Genomic DNA, 23,209 nt, shown 5'->3' on the forward strand with positions numbered 1-23,209 from the left:
TTCCTACTGCGCTTGCTTTTTTTTTTTTTTTTTTTTGTCTTTTAGCCTTTTTCTAGGGCCGCTTCCCACGGCATATGGAGGATCCCAGGCTAGGGGTCTAATCAGAGCTACAGCTGCGAGCCTACACCAAAGCCACAGCAACACCAGATCCAAGCCAAGTCTGTGACCTACACCACAGCTCATGGCAACGCTGAATCACTAATCCATTGAGCAAGGCCAGGGATCAAACCCACAACCTCATAGTTCCTAGTCAGATTCATTAACCACTGCGCCACGACGGGAACTCCCTACTGTGGTTTTAATTATGAAAGATGTAAAATGATGTGTTATGAATCTTGGAAGCTACTTTATACAAATTTCAATCTTTAAATGTTGTCAGTGGGACCTGACAATGAGGTCTGCCATTACTTGAAATCAAAAAATGTTACAGTGAATGGGCCTACACAGGTGTTCCCTTTCCTGAAACCTCTTGGGTAGCCTGCCAATCCAGCCTCAGAGATGATGAGAGAATAAGGTCCCATCTAACCGCTCTGCCCTCTGCTGCACCTGTTCATAAATAATAGCAGCATACTCCAGGAAAACTTCAAATATGTCAGCAGTTTACTTAAACCTCCCTATAACCCTGGGGAGTGAGTATAATGATCTCAATTTCAAAGGAAAAAACTGAGGCTCAGTAGTTCCTGTTGTGGCTGAGCAGTAACAAACCCAACTAGCATCCATAAGGATGTGGGTTCAATCCCTGGCCCCACTCGGTGGGTTAAGGATCCAGCATTATTGCCATAAGCTGCAGTGTAGGTTGCAGATGCAGCTCAGATCCTGCATTGCTGCGGCTGTGGTGTAAGCCAGTGGCTACAGCTCTTGATCAGACCCCTAGCCTGGGAACTTCCATATCCTTTGGGTGTGGCCCTAAAAAAAAAGAAAAAGAAAAAAGAGGTACACATACCAGAGTGATGGCATGGGACAGGGAGCATCTCAGCATGTAGCCCGTCTGCCTGAACTCAACGGCCGACACGTCCTCCTCCAGAACTTCCACCTCCAGACTCTTGTTCTTCCAGCACCAATCTTCGTGCATGATGCTGGCTGGAAAGGACACGACACAGACACACTCGTGGGCTCAGGGCGCACCACCCCCCTCCGTGCCCCCCGGAAAACAGTGACAATGAGTTGTGTGTGTGAGCCCACATAGACATACACCCACAAATATGCGTGTGCTGGTATTTACACAGAGCTAGTAGCCATGCTGGAGACAAGTAACCACTAAAGAGAAAGGGAAACCGATGGCCATTAAAATCACCAAGAAAGAAATTCAACTGGGCCTGAGACCAGGCTGCAAGTAAGATATTCAGAGTCGGCAAACCTTTTCTGTGAGGGGCAGGGAGTATTTGTTCAACTTTGTAGGCCCCACGGTCTCAACTATTCAACTCGGCCTTTCAAAGAGCACACCAGCTGCCACTGAGGCTGTGGAAACAAACAGGCGTGGCCCTGTTCCAAAAAACTTTATTTATAAAGACAGGCACACAGTTTGCCAACACCAGATGGAAGAGAAAATATAATTCCAGGATTCTCCTGCAGTGCAGCAGGTTAAGGATCCAGCGTTGTCACTGGAGTGGCTTGAGTCACTGCTGTGGTGTGGGTTTGATCCCTGTTCTGGGAACTTCCACACTCCATAGCTACAGCCAAAATAAAAAAAAAAGAAAAAGAAAATATAATTCCCCAGAAAAATCAGCCTGAACTTTATTCATTATTCACTTACAGCAGCTCCCAGCTGAACACTGCCAGAGCAGACACACAGGCAACTGGCAGCTTCTCGAGAGAGAGAGAGAAAAGAGAACCAGTGTTTGCCTGCACCTGATTCCCAGGCACTGTGCGAGGAGCTTCACAAACCCAGCTTCATTCGTCCCACGTTCTGCAGGAAAGTTCTGTGACTCCTATTTCAGAAGCGGAAATGGGAGTCCGGGGGAGATCAAAGGAGCTGCCACGCTTGCGCAGCGGCTCAGGGGTGGAACACATTGGTGTAATTGTGTCACCCTCTTTCCCAACATTTAGAGATAAAATGGCAGGAGAAGAAGTGTGTGAATGGTCCTGATGAGGTGGCAGTTAGCTGATGGAGCTGCGGTTCCTGCACTGCAATGCTAAGGAATGCCCACTCAAGGTCAAGGGGCAAACAAGAGTTACCCAGGTGCAACAGTACAGCTGGGATGCCATGTGAAAGCCGGGTTTTAGAAAGTTTGGGAAGATAGGAAGCGTGAGGGCCATGAGAGGCGGCCTTCGGTTCTTACTTTTGTATTTTCCGGGCAGCACATTGTCAAACGTGAAAGTCATGGAGTTGAGCTTGCCGGAGAGCTGGAGGCTCCGCTTCTCGCCCTGGCGGCTCAGGGATTGCAGGGTCACCAGCAGGTCACCGCAGGTGTCTGCGGAGAGAAGATTCGGGGAGCCTTCACTTGACTGCCTTGAGAACCACAGTGCCCATTCAAACGCTCAACCTCCGTGTGCTGCCTGCCACTGCTTAGCTCCTACAGGGCAGTGCCAAGAGGGTTCCTTCAAAGCCTGTATGAGAGTTCCTGCTGTGGCGCAATGGGATTGGTAGCATCTCTGGAGCACTGGGACGCAGGTTCCATCCCCGGCCCGGCACAGTGGGTTAAGGATCCAGCAGCAGCTGTGGCACAGGTTGCAGCTGAGGCTTGGATCTGATTGCTGGCCCAGGAGCTCCATATGACACAGGCCAGCCAAAAAAGAAAAAAAAAAAAAAAAGTCATATTCATCTACTTGATTCTAAAGTCTCTTCCATGTGAGCCATCAGCCCTAAGCAACGAAGCTACCCAGCATTTACTGAATCAGGGGAAGCAATATTTATGAAGCACCAACAGGAGTCAGAGAAAAAGGTGGTAAAACTTAATTGAATGCCTACTTCATACCAGGTGCAGAACTGGGCTCTTCACCATCATCATCACAGCAAAGATTTGTATGGCTCCTGCTGTGTTCCAGGAACCTCTACAGGCTAAACATACACTAACTTATTGGATCCTCACAACAACCTTTCGAGGCAGGTACTACTAACATCTCCATATTACAGATGAGGAACTCAAAGCACAGAGAGGTTAAGTAATTTACCCCCAGGTCACACAGCAGCGGTTCAAGCCCATGTAATCTGGTTGTGGAGTCTACGATCTTAAGTCCTGTGTTACACTAGCTCTTCAAGTGACCACATTTAAGCCTCATTAAAACCCTCTGAGGAGTTCCCATCGTGGCTCAGGGGTTAACAAATCGGACTAGGAACCATGAGGATGCGGGTTGGATCCCTGGCATTACTCAGTGGGTTAAGGATCTGGCGTTGCCATGAGCTGTGGTGTAAGTCACAGACTCGGCTCAGATCCTGCGTTGCTGTGGCTGTGGTGTAGGCCAGCAACTATAGCTCCGATTAGACCCCTAGCCTGGAAACCTCCATATGCCACGGGGGCAGCCCTAGAAAAGGCAAAACAAAACAAAACAAAAAACCCCTCTGAGAGCAGTAGTACTCCCATTTTACAGAAGAAAAACTGAGGCTGGGCAAGTAAATGCTTAGAGTCTCATACTAGCAAGTGGCAGAGCTGGATTGAAACGTGGGCCTGATGCTCATCTTCCTTTCAGAGTCGGGGAGGGGGACACCAACATGCTCTTTTGGAAGCCAAAGCAGAACTACTCCGAGGGAAGCAAGTGTTTCTGGTGACCGTGACACTATTGAGAAGGAACTGTTCACCACACCGGTTCTCAGACGCCGTTCCCCGGGAGCAGCTTCTGCTCTAACCTCCAACGCCACCAACAAGGAATAGCTCATCAAAATCCCACCTCTCCCCGCCTATTTCTTTGAGATTATTTGTTCTTGCTTTCAATTGACATCTTACCCAAACAAGAAACTTTCCCAGAAACCGATGCCAAGAACTGCACAAAGGCCACATCCATCACAGGCCTGTCAGTCACAGCCAGAAGCAGCGTCTGGGGCTTCAGTGTCAGCCCCGCTCTGGTCTCCACCTCAGGAACCATCACCTGCGAGACACACAAGGTCAGCGGCTGCATCAAGGCCTCGGCTCCCTGGCCTGCAGGGCACCTGGACATCCATCTGGGCCCACGGCTATATAGGTTTTGAAGGACAAAGGTTCATTTCTAGGCCTAGTTTTATCACCACAATAAAGCAGCAAATAGCCTGTGTGAAGAAAACATATTTCTGGAGTTCCCATCGTGGCTCAGCAAAAACGAATCTGACTAGCATCCATGAGGACGCCAGTTCGATCCCTGGCCTCGCTCAGTGGGTTAAGGATCTGGCATTGCTGTGGCTGTGGTGTAGGCTGGCAGCTATGGCTCCAATTTGACCCCTAGCCCGGGAACCTCCATATGCTGCAGGTAAAGCCTTAAAAAGACAAAAGAAAAAGAGAACTCGACTAGTATCCATGAGGATGTGGGTTCGATCTCTGGCCTCGCTCAGTGGGTTAAGGATCTGGCATTGCCACAAGCTGTGGCACAGGTCGCTGACATGGCTTGGATCTGGCATTGCTGCGGCTGTGGTATGAGCCTCAGCTGCAGCTCCTATTCAAACCCTAGCCTGGGAACATCCATATGCCACAGGCATAGCCCTAAAGAAAAAAAAAAAATTCGAATCAGACATAAAGCACTAGGCTTCAGCACTGCCAAGGTGTACGTGAAAACATACAGGGGCAGCCAGCGGCAGCCAGCGCCGGAAACCATACTCAATCCCAGAACCCGCTCCTGGCCTGACGTCACTCGCGACATGAGCTATGAACTTGGGGACGCTACATGGATGACCAACAGAGGAACTGGGCCATTTCTTCTTTCCCCTCTTCTGTGTGCCTTTCCCAGGCTCCTAAGAGGGACTGGGAGAGGAAGCAGTAGCCACCTACCTCAGCCTGACTGCATTCTAGAACTGCCTTTCCTTGGGAAAGTCCTTTATCATGCTTCTGAAAGGGCCTCCAAAGGCTTGTCCATGTGGCCGACGTCACAGGACACTGACTGCTGGAAAAGGAGCTGTCAACCCGGCCAGCGTGCTATTCTCAGAAGCAGGGAGAAGGCTGTGTCCCCACTTCACCTCCCCAGAGCGAGAGCCCACTGGCCCTAGGGGAGAGCAAAGGCTTAGAAGGACCCTTCCTGGCCCCTCCCCTGCCCTCCTCTCCTCTTTCCCAGGGAGGAGGCGCAGCAGCTGACGTGATGGGTGAGAGCCTGAGACCCACTGAGACACAGTCTTGGTCTCAGTGCAGGAATCAGAGAGCTGGCCCCTGCTTCTGTCTTGTCTCTTGCCCGCAGGCCTTCACTCTGGTGGTGAGACCACAAGCCCGGGTCTCCCCAGCTTCTCTACCTGCCTGGATAGACCAATCAGGGGGTACCTGCCCAGTGTCTCCAACTGAGGGCAAGGCAGGAAAAAGGGAGCTCTATTTTGGCTCGGTTGAAGTTACTGAGGGGCCATCACCAAAGAGATCACTCTGATCGCCTCTGGGGACACATGGCTTTCTGCAGCAGCCAGAAGCCAGAGGAGGTGGAGGCCTGACTGGCGGCCTGATACTGACCCCCAGTAAACATCCGGACTGAAAAAGAGAAAGGCCTGTTGCATCGTTTTTTAAACAGGCTGCCTGTCTGCTCAACTAACTGTGACATATGAGAATGTAAAGAGTTCCAAATAAGAAGCTGGGGGTGGAAGTGCTCCTGCTCTAACTCCATTTTAAAATAACCCTTTTAAAATCATGGCTTTTTTTCAATTATCTTACAGAGAACAAAACTCTCCATACCTGGACTTTGTAGGTGCCTGGTTTTGCTTTAAAACAAAATGATCCCTGAGCATCCGTCTCCACGGTGACCAAAGACTTGTCCTTGTCTTGAGAGGACAGGACAACTTTGTATTTACTCATCTGCTTGACAGTGTCAGGGAAGCGGAGGATTGATATCTGGCCACAGACGCTGAACCTGCAACAAGAGGACCATTCATTCCAGCATGAGAACTCAATTACCACAGGAAAGGCGCTTAGCAACCAAAACTATGCCTCTCTCTTCCAGCCCTCATCCCTGAGACGAGTATCTTCATGAAGAGATAAGAACACAGCCCAAATGACTCCAGTTTTAAAAGCAACCTGCAGAAAGATGATTGGGCCTCCTTCTGCAGAAGGGAAAAGGCAGAGCAGGGGCCCGGGGCTGTCTGTGCTGGTGACATATGGCAACCCCCCCCGCTGCCGAAGTGATTTCCAGACAAAATGTGGATGATAAAAAACGTTTCAGGTAATTGGATCGTCGACAGTGGAACAGCCTCCAACTGGAGCATATGGACTAGTCCTTAAAATTAAGCAAGACCTGTAGGCTGCCTGAGAAGCTGTGGTATTACCCAGGCGATAAAACAAGGCAGGGTTATCAAAGACGCCTTCCTCGCCTGTGATTATATATAATGCACGGATAAAAGCTATCTGAGAGATCTGAATAGGAAAAGTAATTAAGTTAAAAAAAATTGCACAGCTAAAATTCAACTCCTTAGGAGCCAGGAGCCAGAGAAGCAACTCATAATTGAAAAGCCCTATTAAGGTAATGACTCAGACAGGAGACTGCAAATGAGCAGTGAGTGAAGTGCTACAAGAAACACCTCCACAAGCACATGAAAGGTGCATCCACCTGCTAAGAGACCAACAAAGCCTGGCATCTGCGGAGCGGCCGTCTTCATTTTTAGTCAGTTGGTGTGTAAAAGTGTAATACTGTCCCACAGCTGGAGGCCACGCTTGTTTCTTCCACTACCTAAAGGTTATATTTTCTCATCTTAAAGAGAATTGCTTTCGATAAAAATCAGTTGTGACTTTTGACAGAATGAAAATAAAAAGTGTTGGATTCAAGGCTGGATAATTATGGGGTGCACTACATGCTGGCAGACCCGCTCCACTGCATATAACAAAACAAAACAAGGAGTTCCCGTTGCAGCACAGCGGAAACAAATCTGACTAGGAACCATGAGCTTTCGGGTTCCATCCCTGGCCTCACTCAGTGGGTTAAGGATCCGGCGTTGGCATGAGCTGTGGTGTAGGTTGCAGACACAGCTCGAATCTAGCATTGCTGTGGCTCTGGCGGAGGCCAGCAGCAACAGCTCCGATTGGACCCATAGCCTGAGAACCTCCATATGCCATGGGTGCAGCCCTAAAGAGACAAAAAAGACAAAAACAAAAACAAAAACAAAAACAAAAAAAACAGCAAAAGGAATAACAAAGCAGCAGGATGCCATGTGTGTGAGGTCCAGGAACAATGGAGAGCACAGCCATCTCTCTAGAGGGAAGTGACCAGCCAGGCCACTGGAGCTCATGCTGGAGCGAGCAGCAAGACAGAGGGCAATGGAGTTCCCACTGTGGCTCAGAGGTAATGAACCTGCCTAGTATCCATAAGGATGCAGGTTTGATCTCTGGCCTTGCTCAGTGGGTCAAGGATCTGGCGTTGCCAGGAGCTGTGGTATAGGCTGCAGAAGTGGCTCGGATCTGGTGTTACTATGGCTGTGCCATAGGCCAGTGGCTGCAACTCCAATTCAACTCATAGCCTGGGAACTTCCATATGCTGTGGTTGAGGCCCTAAAAAGACAAAAAAAAAAAAAAAAAAAAAAAAAAAGAGGGCAAGACACCAGGGCCCATGGGCAAACGCACACTAGCCACCTGTTCTGAGAGGGACCCTGAGCTAAGAAGGGTTTTCACACTTTTAAAGGGTTAAAAGGACAGAATGGGAGAAAATAGCTTCAAACGATGCAACTGAGAAGGCTTAATCTCTAAAATATACAAACAATTTATATAACTCAACAGCAAAAAAACCAACAATCCAATTAAAAAATGGACAAAAGACCTGAATAGACATTTCTCCAAAGAACATATACAGATGGCCAAAAAGCACGTGAAAAAATGCTCAACATCACTTATTATTAGAGAAATGCAAATCAAAACTACTATGAGGTACCACCTCATACCAGTCAGAATGGCCATCACTAACAAGTCAAAAGATAACAAATGCTTGAGGGGTGCAGAGAAAAGGGAACCCTCCTGCACTGTTGGTGGGAATGTAAATTGGTACATCCTCTATGTAAAACAGTATGGAGGTAACCTCAGAAAACTAAATATAGAACTACCATGTGACCCAGCAATCCCACTCTTGGGCATTTATCCGGACAAAACTTTCCAGATCCATGTGGGTTCCAGTGAACCCTTATGTTCACTGCCACACTATGCACAATAGCCAAGACATGGGAACAACCTAAATGTCCATTGACAGATGAATGGATTAAGAAGATGTGGTACATATACACAATGGAATACTACTCAGCCCTAAAAAAAGAACAAAATAATGCCATTTTCAGCAACATGGATGGAACTAGAGACTCTCATACTAAGTGAAGTCAGTCAGAAAGAGAAAGACAAATACCATTATGATATCACTTACACTTATACCTAGAATCTAATATATGGCACAAATGAACCTTTCCACAGAAAAGAAATTCATGGACTTAGAGAACAGACTTGTGGTTGCCAAGGGGAGGGGGAGGGAGTGGGATGGACTTGGAGTCTGGGGTTAATAGATGCAAACTACTGCATTTGGAATGGATAAGCAATGAGATCCTATATCTAGTCACTTGTGATGGAGCATGATGGAGGATAATGTGAGAAAAAGAATGTATATATGTATGTGTGACTGGGTCACTTTGCTGTACAGTAGAAAACTGACAGAACACTGTAAATGAACTATAATGGAAAAAATAAAAATCATTTAAAAAATAAATAAATTTACCTAATAATAACCATGGTAAAAAAAAAAAAAGGGGGTTAAAAGGGGAAAAAAAATCAAAAGAAGACTATTTCATGACACAAAAACGACATGATAGGAGTTCCCTGGTGGCTCAGCAAGTTGGAGATCTGGTGGTGTTGAAGCTGTAGCTCTGGTTACTGCTGTGGCACAGGTTTGATCAGTAGCCCAGGAACTTCCACATGTCCGAGGAACGGTCAAAAAAAAAGATATTCAAACGTCAGTGACCACACAGACAGTCTTCCCGGAACACAGCCACGCCCGTTCATTTGCGAATTGTCGGTGGTGGGTTTCATCACACAGAGCATCTGGGCCCAAGCCGTCTAAAATATTTCTTCTTTGGTCTTTGACAAAAAAAGTGTGCTAGCCCCTGCTCTAGATTCAAAGGTGTGCCTTTTGGTGCCCGTCTGCGTACTTTCAGAGAAAATGGACAGAAAAGGACTATTGAGAGGATTTCTCTCAAGGACCTTTCGCATCATCATGATTTTTGTCCCTATCAGGGCGAATGTCCCCTGACTCGTTCCAGTTGAACCTCTTTGCCTAAGTTTTACTTATTTATTTTTGTCTTTTTAGAGCCGCACCTGCGGCACATGGAAGCTCCCATGCTAGGAGTTGAATCAGAGCTGCAGCAGTCGGCCTACACCACAGCCACAGCAACGCAGGATCCAAGCTGCATCTGCAACCTGCACCACAGCTCATGGCAACACCAGATCCTTAACTCACTGAGTGAGGCCAGGGATCGAACCTGCGTCATCATGCTACTAGTTGGGTTCATTACCACTGAGCCATGACAGGAACTACTCTTTGCCTAAGTTTTCAATATGTGAACCAAACAACCGGTTTAGCTTATGTTATCAACTAAGGAGAAGTGTTCAATCACCCTAATCCTCAACTGTGTAGTGGTTTAATTTAGAAAAAGAACTAAAAAGCTGACAGGAGAGTGTGGTGTTATAAAAAAATTGATTTGTGTCAGTAAATTCTTTCATCGGGATGTAGCACCTTTACCAAAAAAAAGTGGTAATTGTGGTGCATAGTGAGACAACTATAGTCTCACTGTCATTAGGACAGAAGTCGGAGTTTGTTTTTCAAATAAATGAAGAAATAATGTTTTCAAAAGGAAAAAAAAAGAAAAAGAAATGGCAATAAATTAAAAGGCACAGAGTTCCCTGGTGACCTAGGAGTTAAGGATCCGGTGTTGCCATTGCTGTGGCGTGAGTGCAATCCCTGGCTGAGGAACTTCTGCACGGCCAAAAAAAAAAAAAAAAAAGAAAAAAGAAAAAAAGGCAAATGTGCTATGTGGGCCAAAAGGAAAATGATAAATGTTTCCAAAGATGTTCAACAAACATCGTTTCTCTTTCTTTGCCCATATATTCCACTTGAGAGAAGAAAATAAACATTAAGTTTCCCAATCTCCATGAACAGCACCTCTTCCACCTACTGGGATGCTCAAACGGGACGCCTGGCTCTGGTGCACTTGGCCTGTTGATTCTCGGCCGTATCACCCACGCCTCACTCCCTCCCCTGCCAGCACCCTGGCCCCTGGCCCCACTAGTCACCATCTGCTCCAGACTTCCCTCCTACCCCCTCCATTCATAATCATTTCTACTCCCTCCGATCCATTCTCCACACAGCAACTGGGAGAAAAGAGAAGGGAAAAGTTCTAAAATGCCCTGATCCACATGGCTCCCTTGCTGAAAACTCTTCAGTGTTTTCCCGTTTGCACTTGGGGAAAAGCGCATCCCAAGCCGGCTACAAGGTCACGTGGCTCTCCAGCCTCAGGGACGCCCCCCCACCACCACACGAATGGTCTCCTTTGGAGCTCCCCTCTTCTCTCCAGACCCTGGAACATGCTCCCTCTGTCTCGAAGTCACCCAGAAAGGCCTTCTTCCGAGGCTTCCTGTCTACACAAAGTCCCCTCGGACCCCCACTCTTCCTGCATGTCACAATCCCACGTCTTCCATCTGTCTCCCAGAACTTGACAGCCCTGCCCGGGTAACCTTAGTCTGGTTCACTTTATACACCCAGCAATTATCACAGCGCCTCCCCCAGGGGAGCTGATCAGAACCGTCCAGAAGGAAGGAGAGAGAACCGAGTCCGGGAATCACTGCCCAAAGCTCCACCACAACAGACACGGAACCAGGCTCCGAAGCTGATCTGCCTCCTCATCTCCCTTCTGACACTGAACCCCTGGCCTGGACACCTCACCACCTGCCTATAGGAATCGGTCACTGTGGCCGCCTGGGTGACCAAGCCCATAAAGTCTGTTTTGAGGACTCAGCTGCTGGGCCGCCCTGACAGTTGGGGAGGTCAGACCTAAAACCCCCGCCCCGGGTTCTCCTGAGGCCACCCCTCGAAGCCTGACATTCTATTTTCGGCTGCTGATCCAGTTCACCTGCTCTTACACAGCTGAGGCTCTGGTGGCCACCTGTGGCCAAACTGTCATTTGCAAGCACCCGGTGGAGAGCGCCACCTAGTGGCCTCAGACCCCTGTGGCCGAACCTCGAGCCTCATCCCTCACCGGCTCCTCTCCCTGTCCGGGACATCCTGCTTCTCAGACGGGGACCGCAGAGACAGTTTTCCCACCTGTCCTTGACGTTTGCAGCAAACAGACCCTCGCCAACTCTGTTTTCAGGCCTCCTGCGCCCTCATCTTATTCTCAGCAGGCCTCCCCCACCCCAAGGCCACAAGAGAGTCCCACTGAAGACAAAAATCTGACCGTATCACCTCCCTGCTCACACCCCCTCACTGGCCCCTTGACTTTTCTCCCTGGTGGAGAAAGCCCCATCTTGCAAGAGGCCCCCTGAGATCTGTCCCTTTATCTGCTCAGCACTTGATGCTCCAATAACACCAAGGGCTGTGCTGCCCGGAGACGCCCCCATCTCCATGCAGTCCCTGCTACTGTTCAGTGACTGTTCAGTGAGCACTTACTGCCGTCTCAGAGATGCTAGCCCCCGTCCATGTGACACACAGGTAAGAGAAAGATCCAAATGCTCACTCTAAGGCTGGGGTTCTCTGCACCAGACACTCTACATGATAAAACTCTAAGAAATCAACCGCGGTACATATACACAATGGAATACTACTCAGCCATAAAAAAATGAAGTAATGCCACTGGTAGCAACATGGATGCCACTAGAGATTCTCATACAACGTGAAATAAGTCAGAAAGAGAAAGACAAAAACCGTATGATCTCACTTATATGTGGAATCTAAAATACGGCACAGATGAACCTATCTGCAGAACAGAAAGACTCACAGACACAGAGCACAGACCTGTGGTTGCCAAGCGGGAGGGGAAGGGAGTGGGATGGATGGGAGTCTGGGGTTGGTGGATGCAAACTATCATATTTAGAATGGATAAGCAATGGGGTCACACTGTATCCAGTCTCTCATGACGGAACATGATGGAGATAATAATATAAGAAAGGGAATGTGTGTATATATATACATATACACATGTATACATACACATATATATACACATATACATACACATATACATACACATATATATACACATATACATACACATATATACATATACATACACATATATACATATATATACACATACATATGTACATATACATATATATACATACATATATACACACACATATACATATATACACATATATACACATATATATACATACATATATATACACTCATATATATACATACATATATACGCACATATATATATACTATGACTGGGTCACTTTGCTGTATAGCAAAAATTGGCACAACAGTGTAAATCAACTATACTCTAATAAAAAATTAAAAAAAAAAAAAGATTTCATGACAATGACCCTAAGCATTCTACAGCAAACTTTCTCAACCAATGAGAAAACTGCCTTCTGATTAACCCGAGGAAGGCCCCACAGATGTGAAGGTAGACACATCAGATGGGTTTTTTTTTTGGCTGTGCCTGTGACATGTGGAAGTTCCCAGGCCAGGGATGGAGCCTGTGCCACAGCAGTGACAATGCCAGATCCTTAACCCAGTGAGCCGCCAGGGAACTCCTAGATCTCTTTGTAACTTAAACCCATTTTAACTGTGAAGCAAGATAATTTTCTTGAAGCATCCAACAGTCAAGCATCTTTAGGTTACAACATTGAGCACTCATCTTTCTCCAAAAGCCAGCCTGAGTTCCTCCACAGGTGGCTAAGCCTGGACGCAGATCCTTGGCGGAAACACAGGGTCAGAAGGAAGGTGGTTCTGCCCTCCGCTGGCAAACCGGCCTGTCCAGACCCAAGCGGCACCTTACCCCGTGGCAATGATGTCAGCCAGCTGTGGCGTGTTGGGCGCGATTTTGATGGTGACGGTTTCAAAGTAGAGGTGCTCCTTCTGGGCGTGGATGGTGTACGTCCCCGTTGTTATGTTCTCCAGACGGAAAGAGCCATCGGCTTTTGTTCTGACTGTAAAACAAAAACACATCGACAGACGATGAGCCCCAAACAACCGCGTATCCCTCATGTACATGAGGACACCTGAGACCAAAAGCTGGCGTGTTTCCACAGAGGCCTTCAAATTGTGTTTCCTTCCCACTTCTCTGCAATCAAAATCTCGCCTGGCAACCTGGCCGGGGCCACCGCGTCTGCCCACCTTTGATTTGGTTGTTGAGGGTGACCACCGCGTCCGGAACACCCTCTCCTTCGGGGCCGTTCAGGACCCTGCCGGTGACGGAGAATCCCATGACGTGGAACACAGGCTGGAGGGGAAAGAACAGGAGGAAGGGTCTCAGGGGCGTGAGCCCCACCCAGGAGCCCCCCTTGTGCTACTCACGCCACCGCTCAGCGCCTGCACCCGTGATGACCTCTCCCGGTCCCCTGTGCCAGCTCGGCTCCTTCCCCACTGGCAGGACCTTCCCATGTCTGTCTTCCTTTTTTTTTTTCTTTTTTTTTTTTAATTAATTAATTTATTTGATGGCCACATCCATGGCACAGGGAAGTTCCTGGGCCAGACAGCAAATCCAAGCCACAGCTGCAACCACATCGGATCCTTTAACCCACGGCACTGGGCCAGGGATTGAACCCGCACTTCCCCAGCCACTCGGGCCACTGCAGTCGGATTCTTAACCCACTGTGCCCCAGTGGGAATGCCTGTCTTCTTTCTTACATTCCCAACACATTGGTATTTGTCAAATCACTGAATAAAAAAGATCTAGAGACCAACTTCCCTAGTTCAAAAGCACTGAGCCAGACCTGTGAGAGCCTCCCACCCTTGCCCCCTCCTCCTCCTCCCCTCCAGAGCCCCCCATTCCTGTGGGCCAGGCCACCCTCCAGTTTCCCAAGGCAGGACCCCAGTATCACCCTGCACGCCCTGCTCACTCTACCAGTGCCAGTCAGTCCCATGGATTCCACTTGGCTCTGCAAAGTCTCCCAGGCCCGTCCCCATCTTCCCATCACCGGAAATCAAGTCCTTACTAACTCCGCCTACATCCCCACGCAAGCCCCGCTGCTGCGTGTCCTCCGCCCGGTTTAGGCATCTGCGCCTCTCTCCTTATGTGGCCACGGCTTGGCTCTCTGCACACGCTGGACTGCAGCCACCCTGATCTTGGGCTCCTGCATCACCTTCCCCATGCGGGGCTTTGCCACCAGCTGCTCCCTCTGCTTGGGTCTCCTCCCACGCCACTCCTCCTCGTCCTTCAGGTTCAACAGTCACCACCTCAGAGCCACTCTCCCTGACGACTCACTCTCGAGAGCCAGGGAAAGAGTCCCTGATCACGACCAAATGCAAGGTCCGCTCCAGTCCATCACTATCCATCACACCAACCCAGAGGCTTCATCCAAAACCTTCCCAACACTCAGCACATCCCTGTTCGATTTCTTACAGTTTGTCTACCTCCTACTAGAAAGTGAGCTCCATGAAGACAGTGACCTTTTCTGTATGAGTCACCTGGTACACAGTCGGCACTCAATAAATACCTTCTAAATGAATGGATGGATACATGCATGTGTATATACAACAGTATCTGAGAGAGCTTTCAAATAAATGAAATGCCTTCCTTTTTGGTCAGGTAGCTCTTCTTGATCCGTCGAAAAAGACATGGTTTACCCACTTATTAAATCATATATTCGCTCAACAACCACTTTTATTAGGCACCTACCATGTGCCCGGCATTAAATCACGTGTTAGGAATACAATAGGGAAAAAGACTCCATGGATCCTGATCTCATATAGCTACAGGCTGCTCCCTGAAATGCCACTCGTGTCTGTTTAAAACCTTGTACTTGGTCGTGATCAGGGAATGTCGTTCCCCGCTCACCTGCCCCCATCCTTCTCTGCAAGTCCCTTGAAGCATCAAGGACTTGACCTTCACCCTTCTACCCTCGGCTCCAGCCAACACTGAAACGGTCAAATGCTTTCTTAGAAGGCAGTCAGAACCCCACTGAGCACGGGACCTAACAGCTGGCTCCCACCAGTGTAAGCTACTTTAATGCAGTTCTTTCTAATGTAACATTAAAAGAAAACGATTAAAAACTAATTTCTTCAATAACTCTAACACTGGGCGGTCCATTTATGAAAGACTGCTCTTTCCTTCTGGGATTTTCTCTATCTAGCAAATTTCCTACAGTAACCATTTTCTACGTCTGTAATTAAAGAACAGAAATGCAATGAGAAACACACCATCTATTTTAGGGTCTAGAGAATGCATCGGGCCACCTGTCACCCCACCCATCACTTCATCTATCATCATACCATGGTCCAAGCTCTGTCAGCTCTCACCTAGTCCACTGCCACCACTCTTAACTGGCCCTTCGCATCCACCCTGACCTCTGCAGACTCTTCTCAACATGGCAACAAGAGGGAGCAAGCTTCCCTTCTGCAGAACCTTTCAGGGGCTCCAGATGCCACCCACAATGGCCCTGCACAATCTTCCCCATCAGCTCACTCATCTTCTCTCCTCTTCCTCCCTCCCTCCCTCCCTCCCTCCAGCCCAGCTTCCCTGCATGCTTTGGGGTCTCCCAAACCTTCCAGGTGCACTCCTGCCTCAGGACCTTTGCACTTGTCATTCCCTGTGTTAAACCCTCTTCCCACACACAGAAGTGCAGTCCACTGCCTCGTCCCCTTCAGGTTGTTACTCAAATGTCACCCTCACTGCGAGGACTTTCCAAGAACAACCTGTAAGACCTCAAGCCCTATCTTAACCTTGAAACCATATAATCTCGTTTCTTGCTTTATGGCTCTAAAGAACGTAACACCTTCTAATATACATTCTAATTTACTTATTTCTAAGTGTATTGTCTCTTTCTGCCATTAGAACATGAATTCCACCAAAAAAGGAAGTTTTGCCTCTTTTAGTCACCACTATCTTCCCATCGCCACCTGAAATACAAGTCACCGACACTTATTAAATCTATTTCATTGAATGAAGTAGATCTAACTAGGGCTCTAATTCTCTAAGATAAAGACATTATGTGAAAGAAGAGAAGGACCTGGTGGATCTCAGAATCAAGTGGAAGAGAACACAAGATTCTGGGTTTTTTTCCAACAACACTTCCAGATAAATATTGGGTTGTCTTTTTTGTTGTTTGTTTTTTTAAACACATTTGCAACACCTGTGCCCAGGGATGGGCACTCCAATACCTGTCCCTGCAGAAAGCAGGGAGGTCTTACCTCGATTTTCAGGCTGTCATGCTCCACTGTAAAGTCAAGTCTGGAAGGAGCAACGTCAAATGTGATCCTCTCCCCTCTATAGAACGGAATCTGCAAGGAAGAGTCTGTTAATTACCAAGAGCCAATAACATGATTCAGCCATCAATATCAACATTCGATCCACCAGCCCACAAATGACCAGGGGTTCAAAGCAGGCAAAGAGATACTATTAATCATAACTCGTCCAGATTTAAAAGAGAAAGGTTTGGGAGCTCCCCTTGTGGCTCAGTGGTAACGAATCTGACCGGTATCCATGAGGATGTGGGTTCGATCCCTGATCTTACTCAGTGGGTTAAGGATCCAGCATTGCCATGAGCTGTGGTATAGGCTGCAGAAGCAGCTCAGATCTGTGGTGTAGGCCAGCAGCTGCAGCTCCAATTTGACCCCTAGCCTGGGAACGTCCACATGCTGCATGTGCAACCCTAAAAAGCAGAAAAAAAAAAAGAGAGACGGAGAAAGGCTTGCACTTTTTGCAGCTGTCACTGAGGGGACAGACTCCCATCTTACGTAACTGCTAAATAAAATGCTCTTGGAACCTCAGGCCAACCATCCAGTCTCTTGATACCCAAATGGCACTGACTCTTCCTATGTCACAAGAGTCCCAAACATAAACAGAAGTCTGCTTCACTCACCACAGTGTAGCCCCCACTTGGCAAGGAGTAGAAAGAAAAGGAACCATCTTCCTTGGAGACCACGTGGCACAAATACACCAGACTCTCATCTTGGGGTTGGAACCCGGGTACAGGGGAGATGTTGCAGCCCAGGACATCCTGGGTCAGGAGGAAAAAGCTAAAATGACTTGCTTTTCCATTTACACGTTCTGATTATCATCAAAAAGACACATGATAAAAAAATGTGTAAGTTTTAGTTCACAAAATGTGTATGTCTGAAACCTAGGACCTAGCAGAGATAAAATCTTTACATTCAGGTTAAAAAGTTAAAAATGGCACAGTCTTCTTGGGGAAAAAAAAAACACCTGACTGTCCTCCCCTCCAGCGGGTCACCATTCTCCAGGAAAGAAGCTGGAGGAGCCCAAATTCATGCAGTTGGTCAGAGGCAGAGCTGGGATTTGTCTGATCCTGGGTCTGTTTGATTTCAAAGCCTGTGCAATTCGCCACCAAATTCCACTGCCTCCCAGTGTAGACATTCAATTTCTTTTGAGTCAACAGGGAGACACAAGGTTCTTAAATGCTGAGTCTATAAATCAACCTTGATCTGTATCTTTCTTTTCTATTTCATTTTTTATTAAAATAGAGTTAATTTACAACATTATGCTAATTGCTGCTGCACAGCAAAATTATACATTCTATTATCTTTCATCGTGGTCTATCCCAAGAGACTGGATATAATTCCCTGTGCTACACGGCAGGGCCTCCTCACTTATTCATTCTAAATGTCATAGTTTGCATCCACTAACCCCAAACTCCCAGTCCCCCCCCCCCGGCCCCCGCCACCCTCAGCAACCACAAGTCTGTTCTCTGTGTGGACCTGCGTCTTAAACTGTGACTCGTAGCCTGTGATCCCCCAGCCCCCAGCCACAATCGCTCTTGCTGCTCACTCTTCCTTGCTTACCTCTTTGCTTACTGAAGACGAGAAGAGAAGAAACTTCACGCCTTTCATGGGCTCCCCATCACTGCGGACAGAGCCAGACACGTTGTAGCCGGCGACGATGAGGGGCCCGGCGGCATTGGCATTGGAGTTGGTCACGCGCACGGTGGTGCTCGCCTGGAAAAGAAGGTTTTAACCTTCAAGAGAATGAACGCTCGTGACTCATTTAGCACCACGAGGACAAGCTGATGCTAAAACACTAACGAGGAGGAAAGCAACATAGAAAACTGCAGGTGTAGTACAATTATGACTCCTTTTTATGTACACCATGAAGTGGAGGGAAATGTGGCCAACGGAGACGAGGGTGATTTTCTCTAGATGGTGACATTGTACTTCTTTTCCACCTTCCACGTCTTCCATTTCCACTTCACGCTCTTCCGTTTGTCCCTTTTTTTTTTTTAGGGCCACACCCACAGCATATGGAAGTTCCCACGTTAGGGGTTGAATTGGAGCTACAGCTGCTGGTCTATACCACAGCACACAGGATCCAAGCCATATCTGCGACCTACACCACAGCTCATGGCAACACCAGACCCTTAACCCACTGAGCAAGGCCAGGGATAGAACCTGCATCCTCATGGATCCTAGTCAGGTTCATTAGCTGCTGAGCCACGAAGGGAACTCCTCCAATTTTTTTTTTAAAGAATATGCTGTATTTTTCCCCATGTTTCACGGTATGTATTACCTAGTTTTAAACTCTTTGTTAAAGTACAATCCATATGGAGAAGAATGCAGTCTCGGTGTCCAGCCGTGACTGTTCCAAACACACCACACATGCAGCACCAGACACAGAACAGGACCAGCACACGGAAGCCCCGCTCATGTTCATTTCCAGTCACTGCCCCCGCAAAGGACAACCACGACCCTTTTAACAGCCTCCTTTACTTTAACGCACAATTTTACATGAATATACTCAAATTCCTTTACGTATCCAGTTAACAAACAATACGAACCTTAAAACATTTTCAATTTACAATGCGTAAGGGAGTTCCCATCGTGGCACAGGAGGTTAAGAACCCAACTAGTATCCATGGGGATGAAGGTTTGATCCCTGGCCTCACTCAGTGGGTTAAGGATCCAGTGTTGCCACATGCTGTGGTGTAGGCCACAGACGTGGCTTGGATCTAGTGTTGCTGTGGCTATGGCATAGGCTGATGGCTGCAGTTTCAATTAAAACCCCTAGCATGGAAACTTCCGTATGCTGTAGGTGAAGCCATAAAAAGAAAAAAGATTATCATGTATAAACTATTGATTTTTTTTTTTTTTTTTTGGCTTTTTCTTAGGGCTGCACCCATTGCATATGGAAGTTCCCAGGCTAGGGGTCCAATCGGAGCTCCAGCTGTTGCCTACACCACAGCCACAGCAACAAGGGATCCAAGCCACATCTGTGACCTACACCACAGATCACGGCAACGCTGGATCCCTAACACACTGAGTGAGGCCAGGGATCAAACTTGCAACCTCATGGTTCCTAGTTGGATTCATTTCCGCTGTGCCACAATGGGAACTCCTAGGCTATTGAATTTTAAATGAAACTTTTTTTTTCTTTCATTTTTGGCCATGGCATGCAACAGTTTGAAGCAGGCTCCCAGTTCCCAGACCAGAGACTGAACACAGACCCATAGCAGTCAAAAGTGCCAATCCTAACCAGTAGAACACAAGGGAACACCCTAAATGAAACTTTTGTTGTTGTTGTTGTTGTCTTTTCGCCTTTTCTAGGGCTGCTTCCTGCCGCACATGGAGGTTCCTAGGCTAGGGGTCTAATCGGAGCTGTAGCCGCTGGCCTATGCCACAGCCACAGCAACTCAGGATCCGAGCTGCGCCTGTGACCTACACCACGGCTCACAGCAACGCTGGATCCTTAACCCATGGAGCAAGGCCAGGGATTGAACCCGCAACCTCATGGTTCCTAGTCGGACTCGTTAACCACTGAGCCACGGTGGGAACTCCTCCCAAATGAAACATTTTTAAACATGGCCCCGGAAGAGAAAAATCTTGAAAACCAGATCAGAAACAGTATACAGACACATCTAGGTGAAAACTGTATCACCAATTTTAAGTGCATAAAACTGAAAGAGTGAAAACTGAAATGCTGATTCTGATGCTCTAGCAAGAATGAGACACACCCTCAAAACTCATATAAAAACAGGTCAAAATGTCCTTTTTAAGTCTTATTTCCATTTGTTTCTTCAGTTATTACAGAACCCCAGTATATCTCTTCCCTTTTTGATCATTTTGTATAAACTATTTCAGTCAAACAAAAAGATATAAGGATATATTACACTAAAGAACATCTCTACAGGCGCCAACCAGCTAAATAAAAGAGAAGAAACACAATTCTAGACCCTTACAGACCCCCCCCCCCCGGTCCTCCCTCCCCCTACAGACCTCAGTATCAGCATGAATCTGCTGGCTGCTGTTCTCATGCATGTCTTTGTAATTCTTCTAGAGGCAAGTGTACTGTAAGGGGTATTATCATAAGGGTTTTCAATCGCTATATAAATGGTATCTTATTTCCTTATCCTTCAACAACGTGCCTTTTTCCTTCGACTTTATGTTTTTAAGTAGAGTCACGTTGACCTGTATAGCTCTGGTTCATTCATTATTGCTGACGTACAGAATTCACAGAATGGATTGTGTGATGAAACCACAATCCATTCTGCTCTTAACAGACACTTACTTGGGTTGTTTACAAATACCCCACAATTACAAATGAAATAGACATTCTTAAGCATTCTCCTTGGGCACATGTACAAGGGTTTCTAGACTGTTAAGTATATTTATAGACTGTTGTTACAGACTGAAAAAAGAACAAGAAAATCATCTCCTCAGGTCCTTCTGGTGTTGATTTAGCTTAAAATAGCTAGCGTTAATAACAGACCTAGTTCACAGCAGGAAGACAATATTGTCACCTAAAACTGAAACCGACATAAGCAACAGCTGCTCTGGTGAAGGAGTTTCACTGTATAAAAACTGGAGTTCCCCTGTGGCACAGCTGGGTAAGGATCCAGGGTTGTCACCACAGTGGCCTGGGTTGCTGCTGTGGTGCAGGTTCAATCCCTGGCCCAGGAACTTCCACATGCCTCGGGCACAACCCCCCCCCGAAAAGTACCTTCAGATTCATCAGCAACACCGTTATTATCTTTCCATCTATCTACTTCTAGGAAAGAACATAAACTCATTTAATGCACGGAATTGAAAAAAAAAAAAAAAAAACTTACCTCTTTCAAAGCCCAGGTTGGATGAGTTGCAAGGATTTCATAATCTCCGGGAAGAACTTTAAAAAATGCAAACCTAAGAAATACAAAATACCACTTCACTTTCTCCGAACAACCCGAGTAGCTCTAATTTTAGGACAGGAAGCACAAGGAGATAATCTCTGAATTACCACACACTGGCCCTTAGCACAATTCAACCCTTTGCTGTACAAATCCTCATCAGAGAGCACTTATTGGGCGCTGGCTGTGTGCAAGGAGAGGGTTCCACGTGCTGACAGGAAGGAAGGCTGATGCCTCCCTCGAGCCCAGGGATTTCTGGCCTAAAAACCAGCCCCTGTGGTCTGGGAGGGATCGGTCACAGTCACAGAATATTCAAGTCTGTGCTGACGGAGGAAGAGGCATGAACAGGCCAGGAAAAGGGACGTGTCCGAGGAGGGGAAGTGGGAAGGGAGGTAAAGAACAGCGGATACAGGAGTTCGTGTCACAGCTCAGCAGTAACACACCCATGAGGACTCAGGATCGATCCCTGGCCTCCGTTCAGTGGATTAAAGATCTGGCGTTGCTGCGAGCAGTGGTGGAGGTCACAGACACGGCTCCGATCTGTTGCTCTGTGGCTGTGGTACAGGCTGGCGGCTGCAGCTCCAACTCCACGCCTAGCCTGGGAACTTCCACATGCCGTGAGTGTGGCCCTAAAAAAAAAAGAAAGAAAGAAAAGAAAAAGAACAGCGGATGGACCCGACGGGCTGAGATAGGCGAGGCTGACGGGAAGGGTTGGGGAGGGCAGATGGGGACGAGCTTGACTCCTATCCTGAAGAGTTTATTAAGATCTCTTATCAGAAACAAATAAAGCCAATCTGGTTCTTGCGCAAAACAACGATGATGAAACCAGAAGGCTGTGAAGACAATTCTGAGGGCTGAGGGGCAAACAGAGACCAGAGTGGGAAGCGCTGAGGTGGGAAACGCTCCCTCCAGGATCCCGGCAGGAGGGGGCCGGTTCCTGTGACATGAACTCTCAAACTCTCAATTTCTTCTTCGGGGGTGGCATTTTATCACATCAAACACTGCCGGTCATAACTGGACAGGGCTTGGAAACTGCTGCTGCAACAGAGTGGGCGCTGCCACTGGGTTTTGCTCTAGATAAGAGTCAGCCTCTACTTCCTGTGCACATCATTCCAGCTCTGCGGGTTACGAGTTAGTACACAGAGGAGAGATTCGGAAAAGTTTAGGTCACTCTTCCCAACAAGGTCTGCAGCAAACGACGGAGGGACTAGGGAAAATGCAAGCTCCACGTTCCTCTGCAGACCAGGGGTGGAGGCGGGAAGGCATCCATCAGTACTTTGCAATAGTGGAAAATCATGTCAACGACCATCATTTACAACCTGGATGACATACTGACAGACTCACTACGAACTTCTGTTCTGCAGTCTGGTCAGATTTCTGCAGCGACGCAGTCAGCAGTGATTTGCCGCCTTTCAAAATAATCTGTTGGAACTATTGTGATATTAATCTCGGCACCTCTATTAACATGGACAACTCAACGATATAAATCCATTAAATAAATACTTTAAATGTGACTCCACAAGGTTAATCAGTCATCGGCTCCAACTGCAAAATGACTGTGATGCCAGTGATAAAATAATTTTGAAAAAGCATAACTGAGCTAATCTGTATTGAGCTAAGTTATTCAGCACATAGTCGATGCCAGACAATTTGAAACAATATTATAGTGTCATCTTCTCAATAGCCTTAGATTCCATGATTATCATCATTTATAAACGAGGAAACCAAGGCACAGAGATGGTAAGTAGTTTGCCCCGGGGCAGACAGCTAGCAAATGGGGCAACGAGAATCAAACCCAGGCTGTTGGGCTCCAGAGCCAGGCCCAGCCATGAAACGAAGGCCTGCTGTGTGGCAGGACCTGTAGCCAGTGC

The 23,209-nt window shown here is 47.4% G+C and overlaps 1 protein-coding gene across 12 annotated transcripts in view; it reads right to left on the minus strand.

Moving 5' to 3' along the window:
* LOC100626015 (BOS complex subunit NOMO1) overlaps nt 1-23,209 on the minus strand; it is a 61,181-nt gene that overhangs the window by 28,663 nt on the left and 9,309 nt on the right. For 6 of the 12 annotated variants that reach the window (XR_014840711.1, XM_021086558.2, XM_085017477.1 and 3 more), the window contains exons 6-15: nt 21,282-21,354; nt 18,025-18,177; nt 17,085-17,222; nt 16,414-16,503; nt 13,399-13,504; nt 13,061-13,211; nt 5,772-5,946; nt 3,882-4,023; nt 2,280-2,411; nt 944-1,080 (exon numbers count right to left, since the gene is read on the minus strand). Coding sequence is in view for 11 of the 12 variants with exons in the window: in XM_021086558.2 (XP_020942217.2) it covers nt 944-1,080; nt 2,280-2,411; nt 3,882-4,023; nt 5,772-5,946; nt 13,061-13,211; nt 13,399-13,504; nt 16,414-16,503; nt 17,085-17,222; nt 18,025-18,177; nt 21,282-21,354 (1,297 nt within the window). In the remaining variant the exon portion in view is untranslated. Of the gene's footprint in view, nt 1-943; nt 1,081-2,279; nt 2,412-3,881; nt 4,024-5,771; nt 7,454-9,513; nt 12,203-13,060; nt 13,212-13,398; nt 13,505-16,413; nt 16,504-17,084; nt 17,223-18,024; nt 18,178-21,281; nt 21,355-23,209 lie in introns of those variants that run through there. The other 6 variants (XM_085017486.1, XM_085017483.1, XM_085017482.1 and 3 more) reach the window with 6 other exon arrangements.

Source organism: Sus scrofa, chromosome 3 (genome assembly GCF_054392235.1).
Source record: "Sus scrofa isolate SSC_HxYL_T2T_F1_AM1 chromosome 3, Sscrofa_HxYL_maternal_Yorkshire_Landrace_v2.0, whole genome shotgun sequence".
In the NCBI taxonomy this organism is placed as follows: domain Eukaryota; kingdom Metazoa; phylum Chordata; class Mammalia; order Artiodactyla; family Suidae; genus Sus; species Sus scrofa.